The sequence below is a fragment of the Patagioenas fasciata genome, chromosome Z (assembly GCF_037038585.1).
Source record: "Patagioenas fasciata isolate bPatFas1 chromosome Z, bPatFas1.hap1, whole genome shotgun sequence".
Taxonomy (NCBI): domain Eukaryota; kingdom Metazoa; phylum Chordata; class Aves; order Columbiformes; family Columbidae; genus Patagioenas; species Patagioenas fasciata.
Window position 1 is genome coordinate 24,244,417 of NC_092560.1, and position 16,138 is coordinate 24,260,554.

Here is a 16,138-nt window from a genome sequence, read left to right on the forward strand (position 1 = left end):
TGTTCACAGAAAGTACTTTCTGTGAACAGATACTCTACATTTTATGGACAACATGTTCTGGAGAACACAACATGCCAGAGTTTATGAACTCTCCCGAAACCTGCAGCACCAGTGAGCCTGGTACAGAGACACTCTAACGACCCTGCAAGAGTCAGCTTAAGTGAAGTCAATTTGACTTGTGCCAAATCAGGGAATTATGTCAAAACACGAAAGAAAGCAATTAGGATACACACATTTTACAATAAAACAACGAACTTTTTTAACAATAAAATTAAACCCACAAGTGTGAGGCAAGTTTCCAGCTTTTACAGTTAGGACATACCTTGTACAATCCAATGCCAGGATCAATGAGAAATGAGCGAGATGATGTAGATGGTTGACTGGGTGAACCACTATTTGTTTTTTTGACTTTGTTCTTGCAATTGGAAACAGCACAGGGACTGACTTCTCCATCCTGATCTGTCACAGAAGCAGTGGTAGGAGCTTCAGATTCAGAACGTATCAAAAGCTGAACTATATCATTTAGTCCAACATTGTAGTCAAATAAAGTGTGTCCATCTTCTAGCTGCCAAAAGAAAAGTATACTTGTAAAATTCTACCTTGAGGTATGTAAGTAGTTTCCAAATCTTCCTTTTACAGACAATTACAGACCACAAGAGGCAAGCCAAGTATTTCAGGTAAATAAAAGCCAATGTCTTGAGTACATGCAAAACCAAACTCTCATCAAGTTACCTGCAGTCGTGATTTCATCCAATGAAAAGCACTTAAAGGCTTAGAGACAGACATCTATACAGACTTCAGACCTTTTAACTGTGCATCAACATACAAGATAATGCAGTGATTTTCTCACGTTTCTTATCAAAACACAGGCAGACTCTTCTGTTGTCACTTACATGACATAGACAAAAACTATAAATATATGTGAGAATTTTTAAATTTATGTATCTGAAATGTACACAATTATTGTCATTTCAAAATTCACTTTTTCTCAATCTTTTCTAGAAAGTAAGGCAGTACCTGTTAACTTCCCTAATATTTGGAGACTTATTTTCTAAATAAAACAACTATACATAAAAAAAAAAAAAAATCACACATACATAAAACTCAATTTACCAAACTGTAAGACCTGAAAGTACTGTGCAAGAGCAACTCCACTGAGAGGCAAGAAACACCAAAAACACATACTGGACCTTCAATTTTATGAAAGAACATCTCCTAAATTGAAAGCATTCAAAAATATTTTTATTCCAGATTTAGCCAGGTTCCCTGTTCCCCACTCCCCCGTGCCAAGATCAAAACAAGATTACTCACAGAAAACAAGTCTTTTAATCAGCTAGTTTTAAAGCCACTGCGTAACATTGTAGCACTCCCTCAAATAGCTTCCTGCATCAGGCTCCACTGTATTCCAGACGCAATCGGATCCAGCAGAACACCAGAATATAAATAGACTTTTAAATCATATACAGCACAGAGTTACAAAATGTTATTCTGGGCCCTACTCTGCACAACTTTAAGATACCTGTTATCATTTTTATTTTACCTGATGATCTCACCTACCTGCAATTAAGCTAAGAAACTCACACTGAAAAACATCAATTTGTATTACAGGAGAGAAGAAAAACAGGGAGTAGTGACTACTGCAGCTTTGCTCAGTTAAACACTCTTATCTACAGCATCTTTGATTTAATTTACCTGATAGTGTAAGGCATTGCTTTGGGACATCAAAACTATGATTTGATTAGTTACATTTTACTTCATGTTGCAGTGGGAGAGAAACATGAATGACTAAAAAACTCCCACTGGTTTCCAAACTAATTCTACAACAAAAGTTACCTGACCTCTTTCCAGAACGGGCACTATTTTCAAAATCACTATTTCAGGAGTCTTTTCAAACAGATCTGTTTTCATAAGCTTATGGGCAGTATCATTCCAACAGAAAAAAGTAGAGAGCAGGAAAGAACAAAAAAAAAAAAAAAAAAGAAGTGGGAAAGACTTCTACAGCTTCTCACTAATACAGTTTTCTGTAACATTCAAATGAATACAAGTTTCCTCCTTCATCCCCTCTGCTTTTTCAAAAAAACACTAAAGGACAAAAGACAGCTATGGACATGAGCTGACACTCGGGAAATGAATCAGTTGTTATTCCGTTAATTTCAGATATGTGTAAAAAAGAATTACTCTCCTTACTGCTGATAACTACAATTTTCACAGCTGGGATGTGTAAACAGGAGTAATCACAGTTTGTTTCAACAGAAGTGAAGCTGACCCAGCTGTCTAGTCAACAGCTGGGGGAATGAACCTTGTTCAGCTGACCATTTTCAAACCAGTTCAATGTGCCGCAGATAAAACAGTAATGAAGTCCCCAGCAACTGTTATTCTAGAGGTGACTACCAACACTGCCTCATATGCCTGAAGCTTTACGTTACGGCTTCATACTGAGCAGCAAGATACTTAAATGAGTTTAAGCAACCTTTCCTGTCCCACCACATCATGCATTCCTACACTTTTGACAGCTCTCTAACGAAGGGAACAGAAGTGCTCTTGCAACCCTATGACAATCCAGATCTGGGGGCTTTTCACATCACAAGATGCTCATATTTTCACTGCTAAGATCACCAAAATTTTAAAAACAGCCATTCTTGAATTTCAGGTACAAATAAACCCAAACCAAAGGCAAATAATCACCCTGCAATAATCCGTTAGGAAGGGGAGAAGGAAGAAAGATCTATATTTCTGAAGCTGCTATTGCTTCTGAGCACTATTCTGGGCTCACTTTGACAATGTAATCCCCCAACAAGTGATTTTTTTTTTTTGCAGTGTTTTAAAAAATTCAGTATTAAATCTGCAAAATAGATCATTTCCGAAACAGTAAATAAATGGAATGTTATAGGAGTCAACATAGCTTTGCTCTGTTTTTTATTTGAACTGGACTGGACAAGATGTGGCAGAGGTTCCAGTGTACAATTTCCAGGATCCTATGGCATGAGGAAATCTTCTGAAAGCTAACACAGTGGAGAAGAAAGGATAATTTTGCTCCTGGTAGGCTGAAGGTATCTACAAAACAAACAGTGAAAGCAAAGAACTACTGTTACAGTTTCTTTTCTCTCAGGACTTAGCATTTGCAGGCTGACAGAAAAGCATTTTGTGGTACTGCAGTTTAAAGTTTAAAGCCTGAATTACCTACCATAGCTAGGTAACCAGTGTTAACACTCAATGAAAAAATACCCTGTCTCTAGTCTTTGCCACCTCTTCATCAGTTATGACCACAGAATAAGTTATATCTCTAGTCCACAACTGAATTATCTCTATTAGCAAGTGGAAAAAGAAAAAAAAAAAAGTAAAAAGAAGAAGAAAAAAGAATAATATTTTAAAAAGTAATATGTCCAGGAATAGTCATATTTAATATTTGAAAGCAAGACATACCTAGGCTAGGCCTTTAGTAGGAAGAAGCCTTCTCTAATGCTACATACAGCCATCATGATGCACAGAATACCTATTACTACCTAATCCTTCATAAGAATCAAAGAAGTCAAGGAAACTTGGGCAGTAAGGCTATAACCTCACAGACTGCTAGATTAAAAAGAAGTAATGCAGCACATCACTTTACAGTGTACATGTCCCTCCAGAAAGACTAATATCTCTTATTCTGTTCCAAGTTGGCCAAGGACTCTACGATGACTTTTCAAATTATATTATTTAAACAGTATCAGACACAGAAAATTCAGGATCTACCACTATGTCTGGATAACAATAAGCAGTAGAAGAAAAAGTGTGATACCTTCCTTTCTACAGACAGCTAGCTTTTAAAATTCACCCTGGAATACAGAATTTCTTAGCCAAAAGAACCACACAAAAAGACCTCACAAAAAAAAATAAAACAATCCACAACCAAACACCACCACCCTCCCCACCCCCCACCCCACAGACCCACACCTCTTGTTTTCCAGCAAACACTGCCTTACTATGTCATCAAAATTCATGAAGGCATTAATGAATTGGGTCCCAAATAACCTCACAGACAAGTTAAATATTCAACTCGGAAAGGAAGAAAATTTCATCTAAAGCAATCTGGCAATTTGTGGGAGTAAGTGCTGACCAGTTTCCCTCTCAGCTTTAATGTATGTTCACTTCTAACAATAATTACCTATATAAATATATAAAAAATTTCATCTCATTCTCCTCCATAAAGATACCAAGGAGATTCCCTGAGGATATATTTGCCTGGACAGCATATTAAAGAAAGAAACATTACATGTTTACTTAATGATTCACTAAGCATTTAGGGATGCTTATCATTCATAAGTTTATGTATGCAAACCAGAAACAAAAGCAATCAGGAAAGTACCAGATAATCAAGCTGTATCTCATTCAAGTCAGTTATGATTTCTTAATAGGTGATTAGAACATGTACTAAAGCAAAAATAACTGAACAGGAAATTTCATTTACAAAATCTTGCTGCCTCTTCTGATCCTACTGTCATTTTCAAAATATGCTTTTATTTCCTTAGCAGCAGATTTCACTTTCAGTTTTTCTTCCTCTTAATGACTGGCATACTTCAAAAGCTTTAAGGCTTCATTAACATATTCTGAATGAAGTTAAACTAAAGAGCAGCTAGATTTACTGTATCTAACACTCATTATACTAAATATCCATTAAGTAGAGAAATAGATTACAACCTTCAAATGTATTTTCACAGATCACACGTTACAGACACTATCAGTTTCAGAATACTTCTAGAGAAGGTTGCTATAAATACATAAAGGTAAGACAACACTGTGCTTACATTACTACACAAGAGTGGCTGCAGCAATGCAATACTGGAATTGATACCTATCTAGTATCACTTGGTAGGAGAACTGTCTTGTAACATCAAGCTGTAAATGACTTTAAAAGCACGTAGAAGCTGCACTTACAAGAACATAAACGCATCATGCAGACTCCAGTATGATACTACATTACCGGGGCGGGGGGGAGGGAGGTGGAAAAAAATACACCTGACAAGTAATTCACTAATTACTGTTATATTAAGTAGTCTACAAGTCTCAGCAGAAGCTCAGCTCGTTATGGGTTATACAGCATGGACAGAAAGCTCCCAAGAAAGCACATAATGATTCTTGTAAGAACACATTACCTACTGTTTTAATCTTAAAGGGCAATCCAATAGGGTAAATTCCTGGATCACCTTAATCCAGCCACTCCACTTGGCAATTAAGACTTCTTATCATTTACAGAAGTGTGCCTTTGAGCACTTTCTGAGGTTTTCTTTTCCAAGAATTTGAGTGGTGCCTACACAGAATCACAGAATCATTTTGGTTGGAAGAGACCCTCAGGATCATTGAGTCCAGCTATGACCTAACTCTAGCACTAAACCACGTCCCTAAGAACCTTGTCTAAATGCCTTTTAAACACCTCCAGGGATGGTGACTACACCACTTCCCTGGAGAGCCCGCTCCAGTGCTTGACAATCCTTTCTGTAAATATTTTTTTTTTGCCTAAATCTAGCAATGAAGATGAAAGAAACTATAATGAATGCAGAAGAGCTCTTTATTTAATGTAGGATGATGCAAAGTTAAGTGATATCAATCTTTTATTCTGTACACGTTAATACATGCACTCTACAAATCTACTGAACAGGAAATGAATAAGGGTGAAGAGTTTCAAGTTCAGTAGAAAAACTTCTGAGTTTACAGGAGCTACCAAGTGGGTAAGGTAGTCTGAAGAAATCAAGAACCTGTTGCTTCCAGTTGGGTACTCATGAAAACAAAGTTGGCTTGTAGAATTTCTAGTATTCTCCATCTCAAGACTGATGTACAAACCTAGCTTTTTCTGTCTGCAAGAAGGCTGCTGAAATTGTGAACTCTGCTTAATATTTTTAGAGAAGCATTCAACCTCATCTTCAACCATCATTTAGTAATTAAAAAGCCTAACTGAAAATTCAAAATCAGCTTTGAAGTATGTAACAGTGAGTTTTGGGTCAATGGGACCACCTCAGGTCAAGAAAATTTCAATAATCCTTACCATACAACGTTAAACAATTAGCTCATGGACTTCTGCCACTCAAAGTGTGCTCAGTTTACTCACGCTTTTAAATCTGAAAGAAAACCCAAACAATATTTTGTTTTATTTCCACAGAAAACTGTAGTCTACACCTGGATTATCTGGTATTTGAAGAGAACACTTCAGGATTCTGTGATCTTCAAATTAATGTATTAAACACGTTCATAGATGCAGGCACATGGTCAGGTTTTTAAAATAATCGTGTGCTGGACAATTGTCTCAATTGCAACAGAGACAAAACCTAAATAAAAGAGAATTTAGTAGCCAACCACATAAAGAATGTTACTGGAATGTTACTGTCTTTACATTAATTGAAATGTTTAATGCATGCTGCCTTAACGTGTTTCCAACTCCAGGAGATCTACTCCTTCCTCAAACAACTCTAGTTTCAACAGTACATGTTGCAGTTCCCCTATATGCTGCTCAGTCAAAAAAATATTTTGTCTGGCATCATTCTACTAAACCATTCCATCTTCTTCTTGCATATGGGACAGTTCTGCTGCTATCAGTGGCATTTTTGAGCGATTTGTCAGTAACTATTAAGGGTCTAAAAAGATATTCCTAGCCCTGCACAATGAATCTCCACTCAGATAATCCATTACAGCAACTTTTTTAAGCAAAGACAGCACGTCCATAAGGTTTAGTGGCTTCTTCTCAAATGTCTACAGAAAACTGTCTCTGAAGCACACGCTTGACTATATTATCTCCAAATTTTAAACAAGGCTTTTGCACATACACTGTGCGATCATAAAAACACCCTGTTCATACTGTTGTTACCTTTGTACTCCTGAATGTTTTCTCCTAAGTCTCCCTTCCTTGGTGCTGCTGGCATTTTTAGCAAAGATTCTAATAAAAACCAAACAGCAACACCTATCAGTCTCATAAAAAACCTAACTATATTAAAGGTGTACTTTCCTAAAAATGAAATAACTTTAATCTTTCTTGGAGAGAAATACCAAATAAGCTCCAGGTCACCCTTATCAGTGCTTTTCATCCTCCACTCTGTAACAAGTTCCTCAATAAATGCAAAGCCCAAATTGAAAAAACATGTTTCTTCCTTGCCACTAGAAGCACTTTAATTTACATGGTTTAATTAAAGTCCAAACATTGACAATCTGTTCTCCAAGGTTCATGTTAACTTTTTATTTCTTAGTAGTTAGGACTCCATAGCTTGCTGATAAACATAAACAGATGCAAATGGCAGATCATTCCCTCATTTCAAGAGGGAGAACTTACTTGTCAATACAAAAAATATAACAGTCATTGCTCTTTATTATTCACTCTCTCTTAGTACTCTTTAGAGCGATGAATCATAATGGAACACACAAGTAGGTGAAACATCTGGACAAGAAGTTCTTTGACAGATTCTAAATCCATACCTCTCCAGAACAGAATAGAGGGAGATCACAACATTTTAAAAACCAGTAACCAAACCAGGTGTTAGTGTCTGAAGAACATGGTCCAACTTAGACTCAGTTCTGTCAACTTTTTGCCCCAAGATTGACATTTCAAAGCAGCCTAGAAGAATGCTTCAAGACATGACCACTGTGCTACCAAAAAATCCCACCAACAAGGGAACGCAAATTAGACATTATATCAGAGCGTGTGCTCCCTCCCTTTTAACTGCTTAAATGTGTTACACAACAGCTCATGATCTGTCACAGTACTGGATGGTATCAAATGTCTTACTCTCCATAAATCATGATTTCTAGATAGGAATCACAGTCTTACAGAGACTCCCACAGACTCAGCAGAAAGTGTACAGCAAGAGGAACTCCGAGAGAAGAATACAGAAGCTAACAGTATCTGAGAAAGGCTTTTTTCCTGCTATTATAGAGACAACCAATGAGTTTGATCATGGCACAGTGCAAGTATGCTGTGCTTCAACTCCACACACAGAGGAAGTCTGGCATAATACACAAAGTCATGCAACCTAGGAAGAAATTACAGAATACTGTTGCTGACTCTGTCTACAATTACACATCAATTTCAGTACAAACACCACATTAAATGTACATAAGTCATCCTTATAATCAATGAACAAGACTAGCTTTCTCTAAGAAGAAATTCGTATTTTCCCTGAAGTTCTGTAACTAAAATTAAGTACAGAAGCCTACATTTTAAGGTCACATGCTCCCAATAAAACTGGGTTTTTTTTGCACCATAACTACAAAATTATTTGCAGAGTGCACAGGTGGTACCAACACATTTTTACCTTTTGATCTGGACTAACTATAATTCAAAAATGGTCCCAGTGTACATGACTACTACCAATATGAAAACAACTGAAAATCAAGAGCTGTAAGTAAAGACTTCTCGACTTAATCAGAAGATCACGGTGAAGGTAGCCTTTCTCAGTCTCAACAAACAGCTTCTACAGAGTTCAAGTCTGCATCTCTTCCAAGTTAAACTTTTAAATAAGAAGTTCAGGTTTTGAAGCTTATTTCTTCTGTTATCACTGGGTGAAATACAGAGAAAAAAAAATTAATTTAGATATGACATTTCCTTCTTGGATGCAACTCACAATCCCATTAAAGGAACTCACTGAACTTCCAGCTCATTAACTTTAAGCTGGAAGATGCAACGTTTCTCTTTTGCAGTTCTCAGGAGTCTCCTGATTACATAAATAAAAGTTCATGGCATCTTCTGGCTGATATTTAGGATTATCTGATGTTTTTGTAAAAGAAAAAAATAATTTAAAAAAAAGTAAAAATATGAAGGTGCACTGAAATCCTCAGAAGCATGGAAAGACTCATCCATCTCCATGCTGATTCGATGAGAGTGGTCAGGTACCTCCTATATGATGATATGGACTTCTATAGCACAGGCAACTGAGGTTCAGCGGCAGTGGTGCCAGGGAGAGCACATGACTATCTGCAGCTTGTAAGGGTACCTGTAAAGAAGAACTGGTTATTACCCGAACCTTCCATAATCAACAACAGAAAGTCTAAAAAAATTCTAAAAAACCACACCCACCACACCAATACCCAAGTATATCAGGGCAGTTATCTTAAAATAATTTAACAGTGAAATAATTAGGAATAGAGATCCAGTTAACAGCTTTTAAAGAAGAGCATAATCTCATAACTTCCATCTATATAAATTGTATCAACATTTGATCACATTTTACCACTAGAAATCCTCATCATGTAGCTGTCAGTCTAGGCCATACACTAGTTGTTTTCTGCCTCTAAAGTTTTGTGTGGGCTTTTTATATAAAAAGAAACATACAGTTTCTAAGAGCTTCCAGATTAATTAAAAAACTACAACTATTAAGCTATCCTAATTAGGTTAAATGAATAAACATACATGCCACAAAATACAGTCTTAAAGCTGGCTATAATTTCTTACAGGTTGTATTATGTTTTTCCAGCTTCCTAATACTGAAGTCGTACATACAACATAGTATGAAGTATTCTGTTTTCACACATGCTTCTGCATTTCTTTCAGTTTGTTTAGGTGCCTTGAATAAAAAAGATAACAGTACCAAGGAATGGTAAGTTGCATTAGTAGTTCTACAGTAAAAATTTAGTATTTGACTCCAGTAAACAACTTCTACAGTCATATAAAAAACTTGTTAACAGCGCTACCGAACCTACTCCTGGCTAAGCTCGAAGACTACTCCATGAATGTTTCAGGAATTTTGGAATGCAGTCTGATTAGAACTGCTCTCAAGACTCCACATTACTCTCTCATCAAACTACAGAGCTACTTAAAGGTACTTGCTACCATCTTCAAAGAATACCAATCACTTTCTTTCTAAGTCTTCTTCAAATTATTTCTCAAAAATATGAAACTAACTGCTCCAGTTGAAGATTCCTCACACCCAGATTCTGCCTGAAGCAGATGGGGTTTGGACAGCTGCAGCTGAAAATATTTACAATTTTCCAAACAAACTAAAGCTGGGAAGAGACTGTGTTAAGAAACTCGATTCTTTTATGAATAATAGGTTTAGCACTTCCATTCTTTGGGGAAAGACTCCACAAATAATGCTTTTCTGTCCTTCTGGAAATTCACTAAAACTGTAAGTATTTAAGAAGCCCTTAAACATTCAGTTGACCAACTTGAAGCTTAGAAACTTAAACTCACATGAATTTCCATCCACTGCTCACGTGCCAGTCCAGGTTAGCAGATCTTAAAAGGTGTTGTTTAAGAAAGGCTGTAGGTAAACCAAGGCATGTCCCATTCCCATATTTAAAACTGAGTGTTTTACTGACGCTGTTTTATCACAAGGGTGCTCTCATGCAAAACTAAGCTGCTCCAGTCCTCCTACCCCTCTATTATTCAGTTAAATTTACAAAATCAAAACCCTAAACAGCGTGGCACTACAGCAGGAGCCTGACAAACTATACTTAAGAGTCAATTCGCACAGCTAAGTAGCACGATGCACACTACCGTACTTTTTTGTGCATGAAAGCAGAGCTGATTTTTTTCTAATGTCGTAAACCCAATTTGCAACAACTTTCACAACAAGTAAATAAATGGCTTCAATACTCTCAATTCTACCTGCTGACTTCAGTCTCCCGTGAAACAGGTCTGGAGTGTCTTCCTCACCAACAGGATTAACAACTTTGAAAGCAATTTCAGCCACTGCCACTTATATATACTGGAAATAAACGTTTGGGCTCCCATGTCTTTCTTCCCTGACTCTGTTAAGCACTATGGAAAAGCCACCTGAGATTATGGTTTCACAAGTTTTCACAAGTCTTCTCCGAATTTCAATTCCAACAGGGTAGAAGATAATGATGGAAGAAGTCAACACAAGATTTTATGTGTGCATGTGTGTATTACTTAAACAATATCTACTGTTGAAATACAACAGTGTGCACATTTAGTTGTATGTAAAACATAAGTTGGTATTAATACCCCTACAGTCTTCTAGATAACTAAGTTCTTTGGCAAGCTGTCAAACTTAAACTTCAGCATGCTTTTACTGCTCAACTGTAACAGTATTTGTACAGCACTGTAACCGAAAGCTAGAAATCCCATGACAACTATAGCTTGGTCCTACAGAAAACCTGCTCTGGTAGGTCAAGGTGCCTAGAACTTGTCTATTATCTACTTCACTTTTGTGAAAGAAACTGAGAACATGTATTCTTTCAAGAAGTGCTATGTAGGTAGGTTTTCCAATGAGGACAGAGAGCATGCTGCCAAAAGACAGACTGTAATGTCTTGCATTTCCAAATTTTAGAGGAACTCCTGACAGTGCATTGTAATTTATAAGTTTAGTCAGAGTTAACATGTAACACTGATAAAGCATTAGATTGGAATAGTCTACTGTGGAGCAAGGTTAAGGTATTATTTATTCCAGCATAAGGAAATATTTGTGTCCCTCCAAGAAAGTTCTTCCAGCCAGTCATCCAACTTCTTCAACAAAAAAAGGAAGACATATCACTGCAGGTTCCTATATTCAGCAGACTTCCCTGACTAATTGTAGACTAGGTTACTGCATCATAGTAAAGAACTAGACATACACTACTATTCCCTCTCCTCAGAAAACTCTACCTCAGTTTACAGAATGACTTGACTTCTCTAGCTGATAGACAATTATTCAGTTTTGCAGCAAAGTGGATCCTCACAGCTCCCACGATGCCCTCACAAACCAAAACAAATTACAGCACAATACCATCTTGCTCACTCTTCAGTGATAGATGCGAATGGTAGGTCTTCCTGGCAGTGAGAGTTTAAAAAAAACCAGTCTGTTCAACCAAACAGTGTTCTTCCTAGTTTAACAAGAAAAAAAAAAAAGAAAAAGTAACATAAAGTACTACATTAATCATAACACAAAGTTTTCATCAGTAGTTCTAACTGCATGAAGTTTAAGAAGAACAAATGCTGGATTTTGCACCTGAGACACTGCAACCCTGGCTGTACATACAGACTGGGGAACAAGATGCTGGAAAGCAGCTCCATGGAGAGGGATCTGGGGGTTCTGGTGGACGGCAAGTTGAACGTGAGCCAGCAGTGCCCTGGCAGCCAAGAGGGCCAACCGTGTCCTGAGTGCATCACGCCCAGCATTGCCAGCCAGGCGAGGGAGGTGATTGTCCCACTCTGCTCTGCACTGGTGCAGCCTCACCTGGAACACTGTGTGCAGGTCTGGTCCAAAGGATATAAAGCTAATCGAGAGCGTCCAGAAGAGGGTTACAAAGTTGGTGAAGAGTTTGGAGGAGAAGCCATATCACAAGCAGCTAAAGTCACTTGGTTTGTTCAGCCAGGAGGAGACTGAGAGGACACTTCATGGTGGCTACAGCTTCCTCACAAGGGAGGAGGAGGGACAGGCACTGAACTCTCCTCTTTGATGACCAATGACAGAACCCGAGAGAACGGCAGGAAGATGTGCCAGGGGAGGATTAGGTTGGACATTAGGGAAAGGTTCTTCCCCCAGAGGGTGGTGGAGCACTGGAACAGGCTCCCCAGGGAGGTGCCACAACCTCAAGCCTGACAGTGTTCAAGAAGAGACTGGGCAATGCCATCAGACACATGGTGTGAACTGTGGGGTTGTCATATGCAGGGACAGGAGCTGTACTAGATGATCCTTGTGGGTACCTTAAGAACAGGAGCATGAAGTACCGCCCTCTTAAGGTCCTACATTTGTGTTTGAAGATCAGACACTACAGCAAATGCCAGTATACCACATGAACTACACTGGAAACAGACATTCCTAAGGAACTGCAAAATAACAGCTCTAGCTCAAACTGTTAGTTGAAGCTGTTCCCTACTCCAAGCTAAGAATTTGAAGTTGTTGAAATTCAGCCCACAAACAGTGACTCACTTAGGTTTCTTTATCCTTCCAACATCATACGCTTCCCATTTGTAGAAGAGGTTATTTAGCCAGTCTTCTGGTATCCACCACTTGCAAGGTCCAAGTACTTCCAGAAGTTCCAGAGAAACTACAGTAAGCAGTACTCAGTAGCAAGATAACAGTTCTACTAGCAGACTGTGCAGATTTAACCATACTGAGCGCTAAACAGATAAAACAGGAAGAGTTTGGACTAGAAAATGTTTTTTCCACAGGTGCAGGAATCTTCAGTTTTTCCATGTTGTTCACCTCAGTATACTACTTTCTATTTGTTGCACATGTAACTGAAATGCCCTTTTTTATTCTTCTATGTTATCACAACCCTGAGAGAGTTAAAGTTGCTTACAATTTCCTTTGCTCATGTCTCTCAACATCCACTCTTATTTGTGCAATAACAATCATTCTGACCTTTCCTTCTACTTACTAGCACCATGGGATCAGAAAATCAATCCATAACCATCAATGAAACATCAGAATTAATTACAGTAATTGCAAGAAAATTGACACAAATAGTGAAGCTATAAAAATTAACTCACTAACTCTTCACTGAACATGATCCCAACTGTGTCCTAAAAGTACTAAACTCACAACTGTTCACGCAGGCAACCCCAGCTATAGTTCATTATTCTGCTTTCTTAAGCAAAACATCTGTTAAATACAATGATCAAGCTGGCCACTGACACCACAAAAAAAACACAGCTCTTCACAGGCTCATCTTTCCCACTTCTCAGGTAAAGCCTGCATCCCACATCAAGCTCTGCACTGAAAGGCGTGCTTGCACAGCACAAACCTAAACAAGTTACACAACTTCAAGACCTATGATGCTCGATTTGGTCCCTTCAAACATCAGATTGCCCATCTAGGTCTTTACAGACAGGTCCTCACAAGTGCTCACTCTCACCAATCCGCAGAACGCAAAAATCTATGAATTTGCTATTGTGTTCGCAACCTAGGCTTAGCATCTAGCCACTAATGCATACCTCCTAGTCATAGCTAAATTTCTATTTCTTACTTATTCTGCCTTATTTGTAAAGAAACACACCTGATCTGTTTTGAGTCAGATATCTCACTGCCTTACATTACGCAGTCTAGGTGAACAGTGCAACACTGACCTGTTTTAAGAAGCTGCATCTTAAGAGCCACACCACCAGAAATCCACCACACATCCAGTTCCTTTCTCCTCAGGTAACAACTGTGCCTCGCAGAATGAATCAAGGATTGAGTAAACCTCATGGTTTACAAAATGCAGGGTGCAACCCATCAGCAACTAAGATACAGCCTGAGGCAATGTATTCGGCTCAAAACATATCTAGCACCCGGAGGAAGGGAAACATCACCTCACGGCCAGGTTTCAGCCTGTCACCCCAGCAAGTACTGGACGCCTCCCTGGACGAGCAGCCTCTTCAAGCTGCCAGCAGTCGCCCAGACCCCACCCGTGACACATGCGAGGAACTGGGAGCACAAGCTGCGCTCGCGCAAACGACCCCTGCTGCTGCCGCCCCCCGTCCCGGCCCCGGGACCCCGTCCCCCGCGGACGGGCAGGCGGGGCCCGAAAGCCGTTCCCGCATCGAGCGGCCGGGGGAGGGGCGCGCCGGACCGACCCCGCAGCGGGTACTGACGGGACGCAGCACTTCGCACCGCCTCCGCCCCCCGCCTCGCCACGTGCGGGCCCCGGGGGCGGTGTTCGCTGTGGAAACCGCCCGCGGTCCGGCCGCACCACACGCTTCCCCCCGCGGGCCCCGCCGAGGCAGCGGTAGCGCCGGCGGAGGGTAAAGGGAGAAGCGTGATCTGGTGCAGGCGAAGGAGAACGGAGGGGCTTCCTTCTCCTCGCAGCCCGCTGGCCTCCTTGTCACTTGGGTACGATAACGGCTGGGGCTGGGGGAGGAGCCTCTCACGTTCAGGTGGGAAAACAAACAAAGGGGCCTCTCCGGCAGCCGCTCGCCCTCCGAGGAAAAGGCGGGCAGGAGAGCGCGGAGAAAACCCGCGCTGGGTCCCGGAGCCTCTTGTCAGGCCAGCCGCCTGGGCTCCCTCCTGCCCCGCGCCTCCCTCTAGGCCCGACGGGACGGGAGTAAACAAAAGCCGGAGCCAGAGGACGACACACGGGTGGGGATGGGGACCTCCGCGCCGGGCCACACAAAGAGCCCGGCCCGGGAGGGGACGCGCGGGGCGGGGGAAGAGGAAAGCCCCCATCCGTCTCCACCCCTGCCATCCAGGTAGGGGCGGCTCCGCCTCACCTGCTTGCCCCGGTAGAAGAGGCGCTGGCGGTCGGGGCTCACGCGGAAGGTCTCCTGGATCTTCTCCCGCAAGCACTCGATCTTGGTAAGGCGGCTCAGGTCGTCGATGGTCTGGGTCTCGGTGCCGTCTATGGTGCGGACTTGGATCCACATGGTGCGCGCCCTCCCACTCGCTCAACCAGCCGCGGGGAGGGCAGGGAGGGCTAGGGCAGGAGTACAAAAGGGGTCCGCGCCCCGGGTGCACGTCTCCGGCGTGCGAGGGAGACGGGAAGGGGGCCGGACGCTTCCCCCGCTCTTTGTTCGGCTCAGTGGGGCAGGATTTTCAAATCCCGCGAAACAGACGCCAGCCTCCCCGCCCGCCGGGCCGCCGTCCTCGCTCAGAGGGGCGCGGAGCTGGAATGAGACGCGAGCCGATGTTTTGCCGCTTCGCGATCGCCCGCGCCCCGAGCTCCCCGGGGCAGCACAAGGCGAGGCGGAGTCCGGCGGGAACCGCCGCGGCGGGGTCTAGCGGGTGCCCCCGGGAGCCATCTCCCAGCGCCAGGAGTGTTTACCAGGCGCCGCCGCTCTCACATGGAGGTCACGGCGCCAACGCGGATCTCGCGAGAACCCCCGGCCTCGGCCGTAAAGAGACAACAACACCGGGGCCGGGGCGGGGGCGCGCGAGGCGCGCGGGCGGCACCACGCCCCCTCCCGCGCGCTCCGGCTGCGGCCCTCGCGCCGCATTGGGCACAGCGCGCGGCCCCGCCCCGCGCCCCGCCCCTCGCGCCGTGCCAGCGGCCGCCGGGTAGCGCGAGGCCTGGAGGGGGGAGGGGTTGGCGCGCGCGGAGGAGGGAACCGTTAACGTCTCCATGGCGGCCGAGCGGGACGGGCTGTCCGGCGCCCCCTCGGGCCGCGCCTGCCTGGCTCTGCGGCCTAACCCGGTCTGGAGCGCGGGAGGCGGTACAATGCCTCGGTGTCCGTAGACCGCGAGGAGAACGGGGTCGGTTCGTCAAGCCCAGGCCGCAGCGCTTCAGAAGACATAAGATCTCGAACCAGCCAGATTCAGCT

General features: G+C 42.2%; 1 protein-coding gene across 3 annotated transcripts in view; it reads right to left on the bottom strand.

Moving 5' to 3' along the window:
* The window catches only part of UHRF2 (ubiquitin like with PHD and ring finger domains 2), a 91,474-nt gene extending 75,741 nt beyond the window's left edge, over window positions 1-15,733 (bottom strand). For all 3 annotated transcript variants that reach the window (XM_071802543.1, XM_065861008.2, XM_065861007.2), the window contains exons 1-2: window positions 15,092-15,733; window positions 323-565 (exon numbers count right to left, since the gene is read on the bottom strand). In XM_071802543.1, coding sequence (XP_071658644.1) covers window positions 323-565; window positions 15,092-15,244 — 396 coding nt within the window. In that variant the 5' untranslated portion in view covers window positions 15,245-15,733. The remainder of the gene's footprint in view (window positions 1-322; window positions 566-15,091) is intronic.
* Between the last annotated feature and the right edge of the window lie 405 nt (window positions 15,734-16,138).